Source organism: Lipotes vexillifer, unplaced genomic scaffold (assembly GCF_000442215.2).
Source record: "Lipotes vexillifer unplaced genomic scaffold, Lipotes_vexillifer_v1.1 scaffold42, whole genome shotgun sequence".
Lineage (NCBI taxonomy): Eukaryota > Metazoa > Chordata > Mammalia > Artiodactyla > Lipotidae > Lipotes > Lipotes vexillifer.
The window spans coordinates 3,113,801-3,137,919 of NW_006783436.1; the positions used below are offsets into that span (position 1 = coordinate 3,113,801).

Below are 24,119 nucleotides of genomic sequence, written 5' to 3' on the forward strand. Positions count from 1 at the left end.
CGGTGTTTTAAACAAGAAAAATCCAGATCCCAATGCAGGTTCTCCATATTAACAAGGGTCTTAGGGAAGTCACAACCACTATGGGATTGTGTGTTTCTCATTTTAAAAATGAGGGAGCTTAACCAGGCAAAAGCCCAAATCTGTTACCCTTCATTTTTGTTACCAAAGAACGGGAGAAACAATGTTGTAAAAAGGAAAATCATTCTCTCTTTAAAAAAAAAAAAGCTGGTGTTTTCAAGGAGGTATCACACACATTTTCAGCATTTTTTGTTTTATTTTTGTTTTAAATTCACCAGGAAAAGAAATATTTGTGCGTGTGAATAGCTTAGAAAGGATTTTTAAAGTAAGACTAAAATTTCTATTATGCATTACCAACACACAATATGAAAACTACAGCAAATAGCTGGCTGAATTTCTAACAAAATACTGCAGTCTAAAAAGTCAGGATTCAAAGAAGAAAGGAGTGAGTTTATTCTAACTGGTAGTTACACAGCATTCTTTATTCTTTTTTCACAACCATGATAATAAGTAACCCCTCACTAGCTGACAATACCATACTCCCAGTGAGGAGTTACATACACAAAGTTACAGAAGAAAAGGGAAAAATGTTATTAGTTTCTAGGGCTAAAGATAGATAAAACAAGCACCAAACATTTCTATCTTTCTAAGGGAAGATGTGTGAAAATGAGACATGAATTAGCAGAGTGAGAAACATTGCAGTTTCTTAATAAATGTTATAGCTTGATAAAACTTACTACATATTTACATAAAAGAAAGGACCTAAACAGAAAATTTTTGAACTAAACTATAGCATTGCTCCATTACCTCAGCCAACTGTCAAGACTCTGAAATCTGTGTTTCAAGGATCTTTTCATTATGAAGGTTAGAGAGACTGCTTCCTTCACAGTTAAGCCTATGGCATCATACAATAAAATATACAGGCAAGAATAATACTATCACCAACATCTTACATTCAGATGAGAGTCAGAGCACTAATGAGCCCTTGAAATAGTATGAAAAATTTTATGCGTATGCATATTTTGGGAATGACAGGGGACAACACTTTTATCAGATTCTCAAAGGTATGTGTGACCTAAAAAGTTCCAAGGACCACTTTGCAAAGCAACATCACATGCATCATTTAACTTAATGTCACAATTCCGATTTTCCCATGAGGGTCTTTTTTACAGACTACACCAAACATTCTAAGAAAGATAAAATTTGCCCCCAAGGAGAAAAAAAATGATTTGGGGGGTGTGAAAAAAATCTTATAATAGTTTGTGGCCCTTACAGTACAAAAAGAGATATACAGTATATCAACGGTATTAAAATTTAACGGGAGTGGGGGTGGGTAAAAAGGGGGAAAAATGTCTAAATCGGCTCCTTTGGGGAGGCAATAATGAAAGAACAGTTGAGAAACTCTGGTCTACACTAAGAAAACACAGAGCAACCAAGTGATAACTACAGAGTTACAGTGTAGAGTAACATGCAGGGTATGATTACCAGTCACAGAAGCAGAGCATAGCCTGTTTTTCTTTGCTCCTCACACAGCAAACTGCTCTACATACTATGGACTCTAAAAACAAGTTAATGAACAAACCAGTCCACTTGTTGAAAAAGCCTCTGAAATTTCAACATTTCTATTCTTACTACATTATTATTCCACAACACTTTGGCATATTTAATAACAACAACAAAATTGTACAGTAATGAAAGACCACAACTTTAACAATTAAAATACTTACTTTCTTCCTGCATCCGAGCTAGAATCTGCACATCAGTTACATCATTTAGCTTATAATTGGATCCAATTGAATCTTCATCTAATTCTGAAGCACTTAATTCACTGTCTATAGAGGATTGAGGACTGAGTGGAGGATTTCTGTCTGATGAACTTTTCAAATTACCTTAAAAAAGAAAATGATTCAAACTTCAGTGAAACAAAAATTGAATAAACATCTGTTGCAATTAACTTGATATTATATCTTTGGATTCAGTTCATTGCTATTCTGCCTTTTCTGTTTATAAAATTCCCAAATGTTAAAATTAAAAATTGACCTGATTAAGTATAAAGAGGGCTACAGAGACTCCTTCATATATAATGACAAATACAAAACACATTTTCTTATAGCTATAACTTATCTATATTCTTATGAAACAATTAAGTTTTCAAAACAGTACCTGGCAAGTAATTAATGTTCAATAATACATGCTATAGGATTTCAACTTTTACAAGGTAGCCAATGAAACTACTCTATAAATAGATGAATTTAAGATGTGTTTTCTCCTCCCAAATTCAGTCACTAGCAAATACCACCATCTTTTCCCTTGAATAAAGCACCCACTTTTCCTAAACAAGAAAGCTATAATTTGAGGAAAATCAGGACTCCTTAGAGATTTAGGAACAAACAAAAAAAGAACACTAAGCTCATTTCTCCTACATTATGCCATGTTTACAAAATTCCTTTGCTAAACTAGTAATGGGGATCCAAGGAGTTCTCTGAAGTTTACTAGTGAAGCACAAAGATGGGATGAAGAAAATGACTGGATGAAAAAACTCATTTTATCACTTTAAACCAAAAGGGGGATAGAAGACAGGTCAGAGGAATAAAGGATATACATATCCAAAAGACTCTAATTTGTTTCTAAGGAAATGTTTTCATCAGATCAACTTCTAATGAAGAATTTAAAAAATCCCAACACTGTCACTAATATTTCTAATACAGATTTATTTGAAACTTGTTTTCCAGAATTCTTCACCATAAGAGTCAGCTCCAACACGAATGGCACATAAAAAGAGCAAGAAGAATACGAAACAGTTTATGCTGTCAAGAAGAGCATAGTGCACATGATCGGAAAAGTACTATAAGGTCAGTCTCAAATAGTGCCTGAATAAAATTCTCTATATTAAACAAATACAACCTTTTTAGTACAACAGTCACGGGTGAAATAAGTAGCAAGTAACAACCTACGTACAGAACAAACTGCAGGGTCAATAAGTGATGAGACTAGGGAGTATACAAGTCAAAAGTTTGAGGTGGTTAATAATACTTTAATTTTTAAGGAAGCTATGATAATTAATCATACCAATAGCAGTAATAAGAGTAACTGAATGGTGAAATCTAAAGAACAGTAAGCTACAGAATAACAGTCTCAGTCACAGAACCACAGCAGAACATTCTTCCCCCAATTATAGCAATCTATCCCTCTCCCATATCATTTACAGCTCTAAACACCCTCTTGGCACATTCATACACAGCCTTGTACTATTATTTAACTACAATATCAAAGCTTATTAAAACTCCTATTAGAAGAGTTTAACTCTGTAGCTTTTACAACCTAAGCAAGCTACTCAGTAAGCATCTATTGGTTAAAAAAATAAAGCCTGTGACACCATTTTATCAAGCCACATTAAAAAACTTTTACACACATGCTAAAGAAAACTTCATGAATGTAACTTGGCTTATCTGTATCACTGGTGCCTAGTACCATACTACCGGTGCTAAGTAGCACCTCAATGATATATTCTCTAACCAGTTGGAGGTTTCATAAATAAAGGAACTTGAACTACTGATGAGTAAGTTATTTTCTGAGGCAGGGCAGTAAGTTAAAAACCATTTCTTAATTACTCCATTTCATTTCTCCTTACCTGAATTTCCAGGAAGTATTAGCTGTTTGACTATAGGAGGTCGCACTGGGGTTGAGGACGGAGAATTGAAACCACTGCTGTATGGGCTACTGGCATTTGGACTGTAAGGACTTGTGTAACTGATGGAGTTGAAAGGATTATTATACAAATTCTGCCTCTTGAGAGCTGCATTAATGACAAGGGGAAAAATCAAATTGAAGAAAAGGCTAATAACATCGCAAAAATTTTCCTATTGGGGGACTTCCCTGGTGGCGGAGCGGTTAAGAATCCGCCTGCCAATGCAGGGGACAAGGGTTTGAGCCGTGGTCCGGGAAGATCCCACATGCTGCGGAGCAACCAAGCCACAACTACTGAGCCTGTGCTCTAGAGCCTGCGAGCCACAACTACTGAGCCCATGTGCCACAACTACTGAAGCCCATGCACCTAGAGTCCATGCTCTGCAACAAGAGAAGCCACTGCAATGAGAAGCCCGCGCACCGCAATGAAGAGAAGGCCCCACTCGCTCCAACTAGAGAAAGCCCGCACGCAGCAACGAAGACCTAACGCAGCCAAAAATAAAAAATATAAATAAAAATAAATTTATTAAAAAAAATTTTCCAATTAGGAAATTCAGTAAGTCATTATCTCAGTTTAAACACAGAAACATTTCTATAGTAGTGGAGAGAAACATATCACATTAATAATCCCAACAAAATATTTCCACTATCTTAAATTTTGTTATGCAAATAAAACAGGAGCCACACCAAACAGAAATAATACTATAGGAAGAATATCTCCTCAACAAATTATTAGCTACTAAATTAAGTTACTTCTATCTTGTTGGAAAGTTTATTCCAACTGTGTCAACCTTGAATGGCCTTTAAAAATAAAATGAATATAAAAGCATATTTGTGTTGACTCATTTTTCTATAACAAACACATACTGCTAATAACAACAAAAAACTATGAAATAATGAGTTTTAAAAAGAGTCTTTCCAAAGTTTGGATTTTTGAAAAAATAAAGCAATACTGACTATTTAGGCCAGATTAAGGTCAAACATACAAGAATTCTTTTTTTAAAAAAGAACCCCCCCCGCCCCATTTTCTGGGCCAAGGAGAATACTTCTGCCAAAAAAGGGGAAAAATTTGTGCTATGCATATAAAATTATAAAAATAGTATGAAAGTAGGGCTAAGATATCAATTATATACAAGAAAAGTTAATACTTAAAATATTTTTTTTCTTCACCCTATTCTAAAATCTACAGCTTATTCATATTTATGACCATCACCAAAGTACTATGCAGAATAAACACACAAATGTGACATGGTACTTCTTCTCAAGAGGCCTAAAGCCAAGTAGTGCAGGCAGAAAAAACAGTGATTTCAAGGCAAAATGAAATGAGTACTATCATAAAGGCGCAAAGAGGCTAATGGAAATGATGAGATAGGAGTAATTCATTACAACTGAGAGAAAGTAGGTAGTAAGGCTTTTTGGAAGGAGAGACACTGGAGCAGTCTTGAGAGGATAATTTGGTAGGACACTGGAAGTGGGGAAAGTATATGTTTTCATCTGTGTTTATAATATAAACTAAAACCATGTCTTGAAAATGCATAGTGTGTCCAGGGAATAACAGTGAGTAATCTAGAAAGGTAAAGTTCATGGTGAGGGACAAAACAGGAACAACCAGCTGGGGCCAGGTCACAGGAGGCCTGGAATACTATGCTCAGGAGTCTGAAATTTGTTCAGTAGCAGTGATAACACCATCAGGGACTTCTGAGCAAGAGTAATATGATCCAGTCAGCTTAAAGAAAAAAAACGGATGGAAATTCTAATGTTAAATAGATTAGACTGAACTAGGCAATAAAAGTGGCCAAAACAAAAAAAGGAAGAAAAGGATAAATATTAAAAACCGGGGCTTCCCTGGTGGCACAGTGGTTGGGAGTCCACCTGCCGATGCAGGGGACATGGGTTCGTGCCCCGGTCCGGGAAGATCCCACATGCCGCGGAGCGGCTGGACCCGTGAGCCATGGCCGCTGAGCCTGCATGTCCGGAGCCTGTGCTCCGCAACGGGAGAGGCCACAACAGTGAGAGGCCTGCTTACTGCAAAAAAAACCCAAACAAACAAACAAACAAACAAAAAAACCCAGTAAGGATTACTAAAGGGAAAAAACAATAAGATGTTGCTGAAGTTTCTGGTTTGCCTATAAGCAGAGCACTGGTTTTGGGAGGAGGAACACATGTTTTCTGTTTAGTTGGATAGTGTGGTAAGTTGGTCAGTATAGTTTTCTACATATTTTTCTACATATTCACCATGAGACAAGACACCACGAAACATATTTAGCATGTAGCATGATCTCAATATATCAACCTGAGCAGAAATAGGGGTGTTTACTCCTTCCTATCTCTTTACTCTTCTATTTCCTTTGAAGCGCAGTCTCTCTTTATTTGGTTATTTTAATCACTAGCTTTTCAAGTTCTCAACTCTTTTATCTTCTTACTCTAAACCATATTCTTTTTCTTGAGAAATCTCATTCATACTCACAACATTAGTTATTATCTCTATTCCCCCAAATATCCATTATTTATATCTCCAGGCCTAAGTTTCCATGAGCTTCAGTCCCATATATGCTGCCCATTTAATGTCTCCCCTGAGGGTATGGCATATGCACCCCAGAGCCAACAAATCCAAATCCAAACTCATTATTTTAGAGCTAAAACAAATTCTCTTCCTGGGGTCTCTATGTCAGAATGATAACAACATTCATCCTATTACACAAGCTGGAAACCTAGAAATCACTGCTGATACTTTCTTCTCCCTCATTTCCTCATATTTGGTTCATTCCTTTTTCCTTTCACACCTTTTCATCTCCACTACGACCCTTTCCCCCCAACACACACTACCCAGCTATCATCATCAACCCTCCTCAAAAGGATCCTACGGTTCACTTTTGGCCCTCTCCAATCTACTCTCCATACTACAGCTAAGCATGTCCTCATCAACGTGCAAATCCTATCATTTCTTCTTCCTGCCAACACATACCATACCCTTGAATAAAACCCTTCAGTACCTTCCCATTGCTTTTAGAATATTAGAATAAAGTCCAAAACCTTTAACATGGTCTCTAAGGCCTTGCAGAGTCTGGCTCCTACATATTGTTCTGACCTCATGTCCAGTTCCTCATGTACACCAGGCTCCCTCCCATATGCTCCCAAAGGCCTCCCACAGATCCTTTGCACACGCTGTTCTCACCACCTGGAACACTCTACTCCCTCTGTCGCCCTCCCCTTTAGCCCACTTAAATTTTCCTGAATCTTTAGGACTCAGGCCAAACATTACTTCCTGAAGTAAAATTCTAATTTCTCCAAGCTCAAAGCACTGTAGATCATTCTTTTATTACATATCACCAGTTATAAAAATTATTTTATTAACATGTTCCCCCTACCAGATGACAAACTCCGTGAGTGCAGTGTTAGTCTTTCTTCATCATGTATCCACTACCCTTTCCCCAACGCCTGATACATAACAGGCTCTCAAAAAATACTGAATATATGCATAAATAAAGGAGATTAGTTTGAATAAAGATGATACTGGATATAGTATGAATGGATGAAATCATCAAAACAGAGAGAAATGGGGCAAAAGAGAGACCTGGGAAGATGGGGCGGGGGTGGGGGGAAGGCAGGAGGAATGGGAAGTTTAATGGGTACAGAATTTTAGTATGGGATAACAAAAAAGTTCTGGAGATAGACAGTGGTGATGGCAATGTGAATGTACTTAATGTCACTGAACTGTATATTTTAAAATGGTGAAAGTGGGAAATTTGTGCTATATTAATATTACCCCCCGCCCCACAAAACACACACAAAAAGATGGGCAGAGAAGGGAGAAACTTTAAAGAAGACTGAAAAGAAAACCGGAGGGAGAATAAGGGTAAAAAAGGTAAATGTGCTATCAAAAAAACAAGAGAAGAATATCTTAGCAACACGTGCTGGTACACTAAGGAGAAGCTGAGTATAATGGAGTAGAAATGGCTGTGCTAGAATATAATAGCTAAGTTCCTAGAAAGCTTTGCCTTATCAAAAAAATACATTTAAAAAACAATCTTCCCTTTAACTTGGGAAAAGAGAGGTTTAGGACTACAAGGTTCAAACTTGCAACAGCCAAATTATTTTTCTTTAAATATATACAGCTATAGCTATTGCTCTGTGCATACAGCTATAAAATCCAAACACTGTTAAGCAGATCCAGTACTTGATTACACCTAGTTTTGGTTCAAGAGTAACAGCTTTTCTTACATGCTCCTACTATCTTTAATGCCTTTGTTATAATAAAGCAAAAAGCTACTCACTCCAATTGCTACTTTTGAAGTACAACAGCTTTGGTTTTCTCCCCTATGTCCATCCCATACATTACTTTCTTATAATAACCACTGCTCCTGCCAAACAAACTACACTTTACTATATGACAGTTTAACTGTGTAGGCTCCCCACTGCTTCCCCTGACCATTTGCAGCTTACACTCTAAAAAAGAGCACGTACCTCAATAATAAAACCAAAAAAAAAGCAATTTTAAGGACATGGCTGCCAAGTAAACACAAAGCAAAAAACAAAACTCTATTTAGGATTAGTAATCATGCATCAAACTTTTACTACATGAGTATTCCAGGAAACTGATATTCTTTTTTTTTTGGCCTCGCTGTGAGGCTTGCAGGATCTTAGTTCCCTGACCAGGGACTGAACCAGGGGCCCAGCACTGAAAGCGTTGAGTACTATCCACCGGACCCCCAGGGAATTCCCAGAAACTTCTTTTTTTTAATTAAAAAAAATTTTTTTGAAACATATTTTTAAAAGATTGAGAGTAATTCCAAGAAAGAGTCAATAATATTTTTCCTACATTTCTAACACACTGGCATGCTACATTAAATGCCATAAAGAGTGACACATACATTTTGTCAGCTTTGTGAATGCTATTAAACAATAGAACATAAAAGCAGTTTAACTTAAAATGCCAAGTTAAAAAAAAAAAACAAGAGGGGAAATGAATACATTTACTAAGCACTACCATAAGCCAGAAAAACATGCTAGGCTCTTTCAACATTATCATTTAATCCTTAAATAACACTTACAGGGCTCATCATGCTTATAAGAAAACTGAGCTTATAGTAGTTAAATAATTCGCAGAGTCACATAGCAACTAAGTGACAGAGTGAGAATGAGGGCTCTTTGGTTCTCAACCTGTATCTTTCTACCACATCAGAATTTCCCTGAGGCTGGTGAGATGATTTCAGATGATATCAGACAAAACATTTTTTAAAATAATTATTTATTTTAGCTTTCATCAGAAAAAACCTTACTACATAAAATCCATTATTTCATGGATATTTTTTAGGATGAAGCTAAATAAAAATATGGAGATTTTTTTAAAAGCTATTAAGAAAATAACAGAACAGGGTTATGTGCATATGGCAAAAACTCACGATGGCATGCACAATGTGATTTGGAAAACACCCCCCAAGCAAAGAACTGCCTTCCTAAAAACATACCAGTCAACATTTATCTGTTTTTTGATTAAAGAAAGCAAAGAGATGAATTTACAAGTAAAATTATAGACATACCTGACATAGTTTGATCAAGTTTGTGGATAAGAGACTTTTTAGCACATTCAACATCAGGACTTGGGTAATCCAAAACTTGCCTGCACCAAACTAAAGGACTAACTGATTTCTGCATTGGTGTAAGTTTTTTCTTTGGTGATGAATACAGCCTAGAAGAAAACAAAAAACAAAAACAAAAAAGGGTAACGTTAATTATTAAGCACAAGGTTATAAAAAAGGGATCCTTTGGAACAGATTTAAATTGGGGGATGGGGAGTAAAAATGATGGAGTATGTTTAAAATCACCCACATTTACTTTCTGCACAGGAAGAAAATGACACTACAATCATCAATATAAGCCCAAATCTCAACTATTAAATGAACCCAAATGAGGCCAACTGTCCAGTCCTAAAATGTGTCTTATTTTTCTCTTTTACTCTCATTTCAAAAACTATGAAGAAACATGTCTTTACAATATTTTATTCTGTTTTCAATCGTTCTTAACTCCCTAATATAACCATATCATTAAGTCCTGTCTAGAAGGCAGATAAATACCTTGCTTTCCAACTCCCAGTTCCCTTCCTACCACAAACCACACATTCACCATTAGTAATGCATTCCTTTTACTTAAGCAGTACCCACTCTGTAGCCCTTTTTTCAAATGATACGTCAGAGAAAAGCAATACATTAAAAAAATCCTTAATAACAATATGAATCAATTTATGAAATTACTTCAGTTTCAGTAAAGAAAGGAAAAGTATTTTATAAGCTCCTGGGGAAGGTATATAAAAACAAAAAGGTGAGAAGATACTTCCTACTTCATTTGTTTTTCCTCAGATTAGTTCAGATTACATCAATTGATGTTAATTTATTTCAAATGTGACTCTATATGAAAAATGTGAAGTTACTTGAATTCTAACCAGAGTGGTTTCCAAATTAAGACACTTAAGTGAAATCTATGATGTAAACAAAATTACTACACTTCCAGATGGATGGGATGTAAAATCAGCTCCTTTATTGCACCTGACTAACTCATGGAGGATGGGGAAAAGGGAGAAAAAGTGCCCCATCTGACATTGCCTCCTCCTGTCTTGATGCTGCATAGAGGTGGAGGTTCAGCTCTCCCACTGGGCCTCTATGACTTAATTTTTGCAGAAATAGGGGAATAAAGCAATATTTTTCAAGTTTTCTTGACAAGTAAAAACTTGACAATCTCAACTTATAAGTTACATTAGCCATCAATAAACTGGCTGTGTCCATCAGAAAACAGTCCCTCTTGACTGAACTGTATATTATTATTTAAGAAATTCAAAAGCATCAGTGAAAAAAATTGTTTTTAGTAGGCAAATTGATGAGGGTAGGAAATAAAAAAAGATGGAAGAACACAAAATTACTCTTAAATTTTTAGCTGTTGTAACTGAAAGAATTATAGTGCCATTGACAAAAACAGGAAAGCTACCATTCACCTGGTATAGGCGAGATTATGATGTTTTAAACTGATTTTGAATTACTGATGTTTTATTCATTTAGTTTATAGTAGTTTCTGTATTTTTAAAGATGTTAAAAGTACCTTACAACTTTTTTTAAAAACAGCCTTTTCAAGATGTAATTTACATACCATAAAATTTGCCTGTGTAATTTCTGCACCATAAAATTCATTGTATAATTTGATGAATTTAGTATTTAGTTACCTGAACCATCACCACCATGTAATTTTAGAACATTTTTATCACCCTAAAAAGAAACCCCCTTTCCGTTTCTACCTCCAGCCCTAGGCAATAACAAATCTGCTTTCTGCTCCATGTTCTTTTCTAGACATTTCATATAAACAGAATCATACAATATGTGTGTTGTGTGTCCGGCTTCTTTCACATGAATTGCCAAAGTCTGAAAGAAAGAGTGATACACACTACTATATATAACTAATAAGGACCTACTGTATAGCACAGACTATAGTAGAGACAATGTTTTGTAATGGCATTTATGGGAAAAGAATATAAATGGACATACATGTATGTATAAGTGATTCACTTTGCTGTACACCTGAAACACAGTACTGTAAATCAACTATACTCCAATTAAAAAAAACAAAACAAAAAACCAAAAAGCCCAACACTTCCTAAAAGTTCTCAACACAAGGAAAACAATAATTTTCTTCTTCCCCCCCGCTCTTTTGTATCTGTATGAGATGATGAATGTTAACTAAACTTATTGTGGTAATCATCTTGCAAAATACGTAAGTCATGTCATTATGCTGTACACCTTAAACTTATACAGTACTGTATCTCAATTATATCTCAATAAAACTAAAAAAAAAGGAGTAAGCACTGCTACAAACACTACCAATATTAAAAGAATTGTAAGGAATATTCTGAACAACTTTACGCCAACAAAACAGACTGGAAGACTGGATAGACAAATTCCTAGAAAGATACAAGTTATCAAATGGGACTCAAGAAGAAATAGAGACTCTGAAGAGATTTATAAAAATAAATTGAATTAGTAATGAGAAATCTTCCTGCAAAGAAAAGCCCAGGCCCAGATGCCTTCACTTATTAATTTTATCAATACTAAGGAAAAGTAATGCCAATCCTATACAAACTCTTTCAGAAAATAGATCTAATGGTAAAAGACTGAATGCTTCTCCTAAGACTGGGAACAAAGTTAAGGATGCACACTATCAACATCTCTATTCAATGTGGTACTACAGTGTCTAGCCAGTGCAGAAAGGCAAGAACAAGAAATTAAGGCATCCATGTGGGAAAGAAAAAAGTAAAATTGTCTTTATTCACAGACAGTATGATCTTGTACACAGAAAATCCTTTGTAGGAATCTACTGAAAGCAAACAAAATCAACTAGACTTAATTAATGTGTTTAGCAAGGTCACAGGATATGAGATCAACAGGCCAAAAACAAAATTAATTTATTTCTATATATCAATGAACAACTCAAATATGAAATAAATGTAACAATTCCATTCACAACAGCATCAAAAAGAATACTTAGGAATAAATTTAACAAATGAAGTGCAAGAGTTGTACACCGAAAACAATAAAACATTGCTGTGAGAAATGAAAGACGACTTAAATAAATGGAGAGATGTACCATGTTCCTAGATCTGAAGACTCAATGTTGTCAAGATGTCAATTCTTCCAAACTGATCAACAGAATACAACCCCTACAAAAATGTCAGCAGGCATTTTTATAGAAATGGACAACCTAATTCTAAAAGTTACATGAAAATGTAAAGCCAAAGAATGGCCAGAAGAATTCTGAAAATGAACAATCTTTTTAAAATTTTAAAATCTCTGGTCTTGCTCCCTTCCAATCCATTCTATATATTGCAGCCAAATTGTTTTCTGAAATATGAATCTGACTATTAATATTCCTCTGCTAAAAATTCTATGCCAGTTTCCTTTTGCCCTTATGATAGTTTTTTCCAAAACACAGCCCCCATGGCCCTTGAAACACAGCAATGATCTAACTGTTGCAGCACCTTTTTTTTTTTTAGCTACATTTCTCACCCTTCTCCATCACTCAAATCTAAATAATAGCCATATGGTACTAATTTCTACTCCTGAAAAGCCCAACACTTTTGCTTCTAGGTCATTTTATGCATGCTGTTCCCCTTGCCTTAAACAAACTCAATTCCACTTCTTGGTTACCTCACCCTCCCTTGCCCAACTTCGGCCAGCCCATTCGTACTTTCTACGAAGTCTCAACTTAAATGTCCCTTCTTCAAGGAAACCTTCCTTAAGTACCTGTCATAAGACTATATTAGGGGCTTCCCTGGTGGCGCATTGGTTAAGAATCCACCTGCCAATGCAGGGGACACGGGTTTGAGCCCTGGTCCGGGAAGATCCCACATGCTGCGGAGCAACTAAGCCCGTGCACAACTACTGAGCCCTCGTGCCACAACTACTGAAGCCCGAGAGCCTAGAGCCCATGCTCCGCAACAAGAGAAGCCACTGCAATAAGAAGCATGTGCACCAACACAAAGAGTAGCCCCCGCTTGCCGCAACTAGAGAAAGCCTGCGCTCAGCAACAAAGAACCAATGCAGCCAAAAATAAATAAATAAATATTTAAAAATGTGTTAGGGGCAATAAAAATGCTACAATATGGATAAACCACAAAAACATTAAACTAAGTAAAAGAAGTCAGCCACAAAAGACCACATACTGCATGATACCATTCATATGGAATGTCTAGAATAGGCAAATCTATGAGACAAAATAGATTGGTGGTTGCCTAGGGATGGGAGAGGGGATGGGGGAGAGAAATGGGAAATGACTGCTAATGGGTATAAAGACCCTTTCTGGGATACTGAAAATATTCTAAACCAAGATTATGGTCATGGTTGTACTATTCTGTAAATATACTAGAAATCACTCAATACTAAAAACGGGTGAATTTTATAGTATGTAAATTCTATCTTAATAAAGCTGTTAAAAAATATGTTAGAAATAATTGGTCTCTCAAGATGTTGCTTTTTCCCTTAGGACAATTATTACAAAGGAATTAAACACCATTAAATATAATTTATGTCTATTGTTAATAGTGAGAGAACTAGTAAAGATGTAATTAAGAATATGAATGTTATAAAACATCATAACAAATCATATTTTGTCTGATATGTCACACATACCTGTATAATATGACTGGTGATAAAAACAACTAAGAATATAACTATTTTGTAAAAGTAACAACTTTAGGGACTTCCCTGGTGGCGCAGTGGTTAAGAATCTGCCTGCCAATGTAGGGGACACAGGTTTGATCCCTGGTCCAGGAGGATTCCACATGCTGTGGAGCAACTAAGCTCGTGCGCCACAACTACTGAGCGTGTGCTCTAGAGCCTGAGCCACAGCTACTGAACCTGTGTGCCGCAGCTACTGAGCTCGTGTGCCTAGAGCCCATGCTCAGCAACAAGAGAAGCCACCGCAATGAGAAATGAGAAGCCCGTGCACCGCAACGAAGAGTAGCCTCCGCTCACAACTAGAGAAAGCCCACGCGCAGCACTGAGGACCCAACGCAGCCAAAAATTAAAAAACAAAACAAAACAAAAAAAACTTTAGTAATATAGAAATGTACAAATGTAAGGAGTGATAATAACCTCCCTCCCCTACCAATTCTATCCTCCCAAGTTATTTACAGTTTGCAGTATGTCTCTTGGGACTTTTTTATGCATACACATAGCAGACATATTATTAAAAGATAGAGATAGGATGGGAAATTGGAGACACTTTACTGAGTTTACAGTAAGCACAGTAATCACTTTTCATGTTGCAGTCAGCTGAAAGTAGGCTAATAAAGCTAAGAACAACAAAGATTTAACTTTATTTAAAGTAAAAATAAAAATTATATCAAAACTGTTATTGAAATAAATTTCTGTAGATTGGTATAGAAACTTTTTACAGGCTAAGGAAAATGATCAGATTTTAATACCTCAAAATCATACTTCTCTATTTACTGAGAAAGGTGTATTCAACGCAAAAGAACAGAGCCTCTAAAGAGGGAAGAGATATGGGAACATATGTATATGTATAACTGATTCACTCAAAAAAAAAAAAAAAAAAAAAAAAAAAATTACCAGTTAGAGCCTCCGTTCACAAAGTTCAATGTATATTCCCTGCAATAGTAATGACATTTACAGACTTATATATTTGCATCTGAATGAACCCTGAACAAAACACCAATGATTACAATGTTTTTTAAGTGCATATGAAAAAAGATAAAGGAAACATAACAAAGTAAGTTCAAAGTGGCCATTTTGAGATTGTAATTTTGTTTCTATTCTTATAATTTTATGGGGTATTTTTTAGATTGGAAATTTGAATTTGTTTTTATTATTTATTTATTTTTAATTTTTATTTTATATTGGAGTATAGTTGATTTACAATGTTGTGTTAGTTTCAGGTGTACAGCTAAATGATTCAGTTATACATATACATATATCCATTCTTTTCATGTTTTTTTCCCATATAGGTTATTACAGAATATTGAGTAGAGTTCCCTGTGCTATACAGTAGGTCCCTGATTACCTATTTTATACATAGTAGAGTGTATATGTTAATCCCAAACTCCTAATTTATCCCTTCCCCTGACATTTCCCCTTTGGTAACCACAGGTTTGTTTTCGAAGTCTGTGAGTCTGTTTCTGTTTTGTAAATAAATTCATTTGTATCACTTTTTTTTTAGATTCCACATATAAGTGATATCATATACCTGTCTTTCTCTGCCCAACTTACTTCACTTAGTGTGATAACCTCTAGGTCCATCCGGAAAGGCTTGAATTTTTTTTTAATTTTTTTATTCAAGTGTAGTTGATTTACAACGTTAGGTTAGTGTCTGCTGTACAGCAAAGTGAATCAGTTATACATATACATATATCCGCTCTTTTTTAGATTCTTTTCCCATATAGGTCATTACAGAGTATTGAGTAGCATTCCCTGTACTATACAGTAGGTAAAGGAAAGGCTTATATTTAAATCAGGGTGATGGAAAGGCTTAAAGGTCTGTCCAGAGTGTGGAATCAATGGATCAGAGTTGGTGGTCTGTGGAGTAACTTCTTCAGAAAAGCCACTGGGAACAAGACCAAGGGTTGAGTAAAGATGGACAGATACATCAAAGGGGTATTGCAGAAGGCTAAAGTTGGTCAGCTACACAAGGGAGCAGAGGAACAAGAAATAGATGTATGTTGAACTCATTTACTGTTTTTTTTAAGTTAATTTTTATTGGAGTAAAGCTGCTTTATAATGTTGTGTTAGTTTCTGCTATACAGCAAAGTTAATCAGTTATACGTACACATATATCCTCTCTTTTTTTAGATTTCCTTCCCATTTAGGTCACCACAGAGCATTGAGTAGAGTTCCCAGTGCTATACAGTATGTTCTCATTAGTTATCTATTTTACACATAGTAGTGTATATAAGTCAATCCCAATCTCCCAATTCATTCCACGCCCCCCTTCCCGCCTTGGTATCCATAAGTTTGTTCTCTACATCTGTGTCTCTATTTCTGCTTTGCAAATAAGTTCATCTGTACCATTTTCTACATTCCACATATAAGAGATATTATACGTTATTTGTTTTTCTCTTTCTGACTTATTTCACTTTATATGACGGTCTCTAGGTCTATCCACGTCTCTACAAATGGCACTATTTCATTCCTTTTTATGGCTGAGTAATATTCCATGGTATATGTTTTTTTAAAAACTTTCATTAATAAAAGTATCTTTGGCCATACCCACACCTAAATATAATTTAATAAACTATTAGGATACATTGCTTTATAATGATTTAACAACCTTCCTGAGTCAGTGTGAAATAATAATGTTATTATTATTATTAATCAAGGGCTTATTACATGCCAGGCATGGTTTCAGTATTTTATTTATTTATTTTGGCTGCACCAGATTTTAGTTCCCCAACAAGGGATTGAACCCAGCCCCCCAGCATTGGGAGTTCAGAGTCTTGCCCACTGGACCACCAGGGAAGTTCCTCAGTATTTAAAATATACTAACCCTTTCAATCTTCCCAATAAGCTTATGAGATAGGTACTAATATAATCCCTGTTTTACAGATGAGGTCAATGAGGCACAGTGAGCTAAATGACTTGTCCAAGGTGACATAGCTGTTAAGTGGCAAAACCAGGATTGCTTCAGAACCTAAGCTCTTAACTTTACCAACTAATACACTGTTCTAAAAGAATGTACAAGATCCTTGACTTAAAGGCTTCAATATAGTAATCATTCTAATGGCCTCCTGCTGTTCCCTGCTCTCTTCTAAGCCTTATGAACCACAAAATATAAAGTTGTAATAGATCCCACTATTAAATACAATAAAAAAAATCACAACTCAATTGAAGAAAAATATCTTCAGTTCATATGTAGTAAGAGTCTTCTTGAAATTTTAGTAATAAATAATAGTGGTAATTATTTACAAGGCAAATTCATTAATAAAGTCTTAGAACAGTTTACAAGCCCTGAAGTGACAATAGCTGCAGGGCAGGATACAGATATAAATTGTTGGTATGACAGCAGAACACAACATGGTGAATCAACAAACAGGGCAGAGCAAGCAGAACAGACTGAAGAAAAGTTTTAAAGTAGCAAATCCCAAACTTTTAGACAGTGACACTCTATGCTTCCATTTTCATTTCATGATTCTCTTGATTCTCATTCTGGTATGGCATGGGTTTTTTAATTTTAAGAGTATCAAAACAATTTTGATATTCCTTGGGTTGCCACAAAACTGAGGTTGGAAATTACTTCTTTAAAGAGACAAATATCTAGAGTTAAGGCATAACTGTGTACTGCTGGGAGACCAACTGGGAGTGTGGCAATCAGAAAATGAGTTGTTTTGCTTTGAGAAAAGACATCAGGAAGACTGGAAGTCTCAAACTATACCAGACTGCAAATTGTGGCAATAGCTGCAAAGAAAGAGACAGTTTTTTTTTTTGTTTTTTTTTTGCGGTACGCGGGCCTCTCACTGTTGTGGCCTCTCCTGTTGCGGAGCACAGGCTCTGGACGCATAGGCTCAGCGGCCATGGCTCACGGGCCCAGCTGCTCCGCGGCATGTGGGATCTTCCCGGACCGGGGCACGAACCCGCGTCCCCTGCCTCGGCAGGCGGACTCTCAACCACTGCGCCACCAGGGAAGCCCGAAAGAGACAGTTTTAATGTATATTGACTAATACATATCTGCTTAGCTACAATTGCGTACATAGATAGCAATTACAAAAAAATAAATAATTAAATAAAATATCAGGTAATTAAAGTGCTAAAGAAAATTTGGCAATATCTTTACGCTACGCCACAGTAGGAAGAGAGAATACACTATACTCTGCTTATAGAACTAAAGTTAATATTAAGACCAGCCCAGGGACTTCCCTGGTGGCGTAGTGGTTAAGAACCCACCTGTCAATGCAGGGGACATGGGTTTGAGCCCTGGTCCGGGAAGATCCCACATGCCCAACTAAGCCCGTGCGCCACAACTACTGAGCCCGTGTGCCACAACTACTGAAGCCCGCATGCCTAGAGCCCATGCTCTGTAACAAGAGAAGCCACCACAATGAGACGCCCGTGCACTGCAACGAAGAGTAGCCCCTGTTCTCTGCAACTAGAGAAAGTCCGCACACAGCAATGAAGACCCAACGCAGCCAAAAATAAATAAATAAATTTATTAAAAAAAAAAAAAAAAGAACCCTTTAAAGAAAAAAAAAAAAGCAGCCCAGACATCCTCTTCTCTCTCTCTTTTTTTTTTTTTTTTTTTTTTTTAAGTTTTTGGCCATCCTGCATGGCATGTGGGATCTTAGTTCCCCAACCAGGGATCGAACCCCGCACCCTTTGCAGTGGGAGTGTGGTGTCTTAATCACTGGACCACAAGGGAAGTCCCACCTCTTCTCTTTTTCTTTTGAGTTACACAGAAAGATAAGAATGGGTATGTGAGGCTTCCTTATTATTAAAGTGTACGGGATACCGAGATGGTTAAAATGCATAAAATACATTTGGGGGGATGGGGGAAAGTAGTTGTGTGTGTATATATAAGCTATATATAATTGTTTAATTCTCTCTCATATAGCACTCCAAGCATCTCAGGGACAGGAATATTTCACATCATTCCTTATGCCTCACCCTCACCCCCAAAGAAAACTGCCTGGCACACAGTATTACAGAAACGGAACACCATATTGCAGAATGAATGAAGGAAATAATTATACAAAAATTCATAATAGAGCACTGCCTTTTTCCTGAAAAATTATAATCATGGAAATTCTACAGTTATACTTGATGTACCAGTTGGGGACCCCAGTTGTAAGATCAGCAGAACTAAATTCTTCCTGTTTTAATTCATATCCATTTCTACCCTCCTCATTCCTTTCAAAATACCCATAACCACTAACCAGGATCTCTCTCAATTGACAGTAATCGAATTATCCCAGTGTCTTTAAGAGGCTAAATTTAACCTATTCTCCAGTCCCTTAACTTTCTTCCCTTTCCTACTAGTTTTCTCAAGATCACTTATTAATTACCAAAACTAGAAGCGATGACACGAGGATCTGAAAATACACATTATAAGTGTAAAACCTGAGCTCTTCACACATTTTCTACATCACATTATTTTTGTTATTTTATCAACTGCTGCCTCACAAGATATAACCATATATTTGTTCCTACTATTTTATGTTTACCAGAAACTTTTTATTATTATTGGGTTTTTTTTTGGCCTTGCCATGTTGGCAGTGAAAGTGCTGAGTCCTAACCACTGGACCGCCAGGGAATTCCCAGAAACTCTTTTTTTTTTTTTTTTTTTTTTTTTTTTTGCGGTACGCGGGCCTCTCACTGTTGTGGCCTCTCCCACTGCGGAGCACAGGCTCTGGATGCGCAGGCTCAGCGGCCACTGCTCGCCCGCTCCACGGCATATGGGATCTTCCCGGACCGGGGCACGAACCCACGTCCCCCGCATCGGCAGGCGGACTCTCAACCACTAAGCCACCAGGGAAGCCCCCAGAAACTCTTTTAATTTGAAGAAGTCTTTTGTTTGTTTCATCATAACCAATCATCATTTTTTGGACATACAATATGTTCTAATAGTTTTAGTACTAATTTTTCTCCTGGGTGTCAGTCACAGAGCTGTAAGTGCTTACTATAGACATTGTCTCAAAATCAAATATCCCTAAACAAACCTAAAATGACACCATTATTTTTTCCAGTCAACAAATGAAAATTTTTATAATGACCTTGACTGTTTTCTCACTCCATACATTCAATCAACACATTCTATCGATTCATTAAACTGGTTTCCCCACACCTACCAGACTTTCAACCTTCCAATCCATCCTCTACTACCACTTAGCTCTCCAAAACACAGGTCAGGATAAACATTGTTTCACAGCTCAAAAACTTTCTCACTGGATGTACTCCCCAGCTTAATTTTCAAGATCCTGTGTTTTCGATGCAAAACTACATCCTTGATCTTCTCTCTCAAGTACTCCAATAAAAACCCCTCTTGTCCAGCCAAAATGGCCAAATAAATGTTCACTTCACACATCTGTTAAACCACAGATGTGTCTTTGCTTATAGCTCTTTTTACTACAGGGGCAAAAATAATTTCCTTTCCATTTTCCTTGTCTAACCCAAGCCTTACCTCTAGACCAATTCAAGACTTTTCCATTTTTCATGAGGCTTTCCAACTGCCACAGTTCTTCTGACTACTCCTTATCATCTTAACACAGTGCTCTACTCATAGTAGGTACTCAATAAATGTTTTATGATTACTCCCATGGTGACTGTTCATCCCAGTTTGCCCAGATATAAGTCCTCATTTAAACCTGTTGTTTTGGCATCTCAGCACTCCCTTGACTTTCAAATAGTTTGTACAATAAATCACACAATCATTTTAATTTTTCCTCATTTTCAGAACATTATTTTATGACTTAGAAATGTAAATGGAGAAAAGTTACTAGAATAAGATACTTATTCCTGCAATACAGCACTAAATATTTCTGCTCAAGTAGACACTGTAAGTATGCTTCAAGGCAATACTTGGGGTGATTTTGCCCCCAGGGAACATCTGGCAATGTCTGACATTTTTGCTTGGCCAGGGATGTTGCTAGACATCATACCACACACAGGACAGCCCTCACAACAAAGAATTTATCTGGCCCCAAACGTCGATACCCTTATATAAGAAAGCAAGATCAAAATGATATTTTTAAACAATGTAGATGTTTTATAAGAGGAACTAAACAAATCTGATCTTTATTCATTTAGCTTGAAATGATTGTTTTCATGCAATCAATTGTAAGTGGTTGGGATGAAATGGAAAGAATATCATTATGGACTCAATACTTTGGTTTGAATTTCAGTTTTGCTATGTGCGTCTGGGCCCAAGAGGTTGGTAAAGATCAGAGGCTCAGTTTTCTAGCCCACAAAAGTACCTACGCCTTCTCTTCCCACCTACATACTATTGCCACACTAATCTTTCCAAAACACCATTTTGTTAAGGATATTCCGACACTCAAAAATCTCCTCCTAGATTTCACAAGCCATCCACAGTATGGTCTCCAACCCAGTGATTCAAATTTCTTACTTGTTCCCCAACAAACTTGTATCTTCACAGACTTCACTTTACCCTACTCAAATGAAGCACTCATTCTTTTCCCTGCACTTTTTGATTCTGACAGAGCAGCAAGAAATACCCTTCTGCCTATCTGTGCCTAAATCCTAAGTCTCAGCTCTCACATTCAAGTCCATGTAAACCTTTCTGCTGTGAACTCTCATTGCTGATTTCAGTGAGGACCGAATTCTGTGTTCATTCTGTCTCCAAGCTAAACTCTAAGCACTTGAAGGCTTAGTATCAAGCCACAATCAGTCATTTAAATAAACGTTTATGTGGCAGCTACCACTGGCCAGGCATGGTGCTCAACAGGAATTCAAAAATGAATTAAGGGGTTTCCCTGGTGGCGCAGTGGTCGAGAGTCCACCTGCCGATGCAGGGGACACGGGTTCGTGCCCCGGTCCGGGAAGATCCCACACGCTTAGCAGGCTCACTCAAAAGATAGTCACATCCTAAAATTACTAAAGTACTCTCTCTATATCTACTAGTTATTAATAAAGACATAAAATATAATCTCTATAATTATAAAATGCAGCACGAATTAGGCACTAAACGCATATACTTAAAAACCTCCTAACTTGATAGCATCTATTAAATTCCATTCCTCAAATTTATGAGACTCATAGGTCATTTGTGGACTTAGCCTGGCCCACACCTGCTTCTTTTTTTTTTTTGGTATATATAAATTTATTTATTTTATTTATTTTATTTTTGGCTGTGTTGGGTCTTTGTTGCTGCGAGTGGGCTTTCTCTAGTTGCAGAGAGCGGGCTTCTCACTGCGGTGGCTTCTCTTTTTGCAGAGCACGGGCTCTAGGCATGTGGGCTTCAGTAGTTGTGGCTTGCAGGCTCTAGAGCGCAGGCTCAGTAGTTGTGGTGCATAGGCTTAGTTGCTCCATGGCATGTGGGATCTTCTCAGACTAGGGCTTGAACCTGTGTCCCCTGCATTCGCAGGCAGAGTCTTAACCACTGTGCCACCAAGGAAGCCCCACCCCTGCTTCTTATTCACGCTTTTCAAACAAAACGATGCTTAAGAGCCACACATGGTTAGGTACTTTCTAATTCTCTCACAGGCAGATGAGCAGAAGTTCATGAACGGAGCAGTGGAGGGCTGTGTGTGCAAGAGATTTCCTTCTAGTAACTGTAGAAGTGGGACATGGTTTGACTCATCCTCATGAATTCTAAACCTCTAATTTTTAACTAAACACTATTTGTCTCTTTCCAAATATTTTCATGAACTTCATGGTACTGCATTATCTTGCTTCTATTATTTCCCACATTTCAAGGAGATATAATCACTTTTTCTTTTCCTCCCTATAGTTCCTTAATACCCTCAAGAAATCTCAATTTTACTCCAGAATTTGAACCTTTTCCAAGATCAAAGCAAATTGTATGTTTTGCATTTATTGAGCCTTCCTCTTAAATAAGCTAATTTGTTCCTGAAGGTATCCATTTCCTCCATAATTTAGATTCCCAAATGAAAGAGCACAGAGGATGTGATTTTACGTAAATAGACCAGGCAAAATAAGAACTTATATTACTGAAAGCCTTAAAACCTAAATGCTTCTACAAGTTCATTTTTGCTACTAAACTATCACAACAGGAGTCAACATGCAGTGTGCTCTGGCTAGTACAAGTCATTACTATAAGGAACAGAACATTATTGTAACTCAAATCATTTACATTGAGACACTATTTAATGCTATTTACTACCCAAATTATTTTATTTTAAATCATGTCGAAATTAAACTGATTTACAGATATACTTATAGATATGTTCCTAGCAGAAAGGCAAGGAGGCAGGGATCTGGGTAAATAAAAGAGAAGGGAATGAGCCCTTTTAAGCTACCAGGGCATCGGCACCACCAGGGACGCTGGAAAGTTTGGCATAGGGATTTGCATGCAGAGTAGTCCCAAAAATGAGACTGAGGAGAGCAGCAACATCAGTAACCCCGAAGACTCACAAAATGTGAGCTTTGAAATTCCTTATCTGATATTCCTGGAAGGTAAGGAAGTTTGGGTTTTTCCCCCTCAACAAAAACAGACTACAAATCACAGCAATATCTTTTTTGATCCACCTCCTAGAGAAATGAAAATAAAAACAAAAATAAACAAATGGGACCTAATGAAACTTCAAAGCTTCTGCACAGCAAAGGAAACCATAAACAAAAAGACAACCCACAGAATGGGAAAAATATTTGCAAATGAAGTGACCGACATGGGATTAATCTCCAAAATATACAAACAGCTCATGCAGCACAGTATCAAAAAAACAAAAAACCCAATCCAAAAATGGGTGGAAGATCTAAATAGGCATTTCTCCAAAGAAGACATACAGATGGCCAAAAAGCACATGAAACGATGCTCAACGTCATTAATTACTGGAGAAAAGCACATCAAAACTACAATGAGGTATCACCTCACACCGGTCAGAATGGCCGTCATCAAAAAATATATAAACAATAAATACTGGAGAGGGTGTGGAGAAAAGGGAACCCTCCTGTACTGTTGACAGGAATGTAAATTGGTACAACCATTATGGAGAACAGTATGGAGGTTCCTTGAAAAACTAAATACAGAACTACCATACGGGGGACTTCCCTGGTGGCACAGTGGTTAAGACTCTGCACTCCCAATGTAGGGGGCCCGGGTTCGATCCCTGGTCAGAGAACTAGATCCCACATGCATGCTGCAACTAAGAGTTCGCATGCCACAACTAAGGAGCCCGCCTGCCGCAACCCAGCACAACCAAATAAATAAATACTTAAAAAAAAAAAAAAACT

General features: G+C 36.9%; 1 protein-coding gene across 1 annotated transcript in view; it reads right to left on the reverse strand.

Moving 5' to 3' along the window:
- SLAIN2 (SLAIN motif family member 2) overlaps positions 1-24,119 on the reverse strand; it is a 78,680-nt gene that overhangs the window by 35,695 nt on the left and 18,866 nt on the right. The window contains exons 2-4 of the mRNA XM_007456102.1: positions 9,246-9,394; positions 3,650-3,814; positions 1,746-1,907 (exon numbers count right to left, since the gene is read on the reverse strand). Of these exons, the coding sequence (XP_007456164.1) occupies positions 1,746-1,907; positions 3,650-3,814; positions 9,246-9,394 (476 nt within the window). The remainder of the gene's footprint in view (positions 1-1,745; positions 1,908-3,649; positions 3,815-9,245; positions 9,395-24,119) is intronic.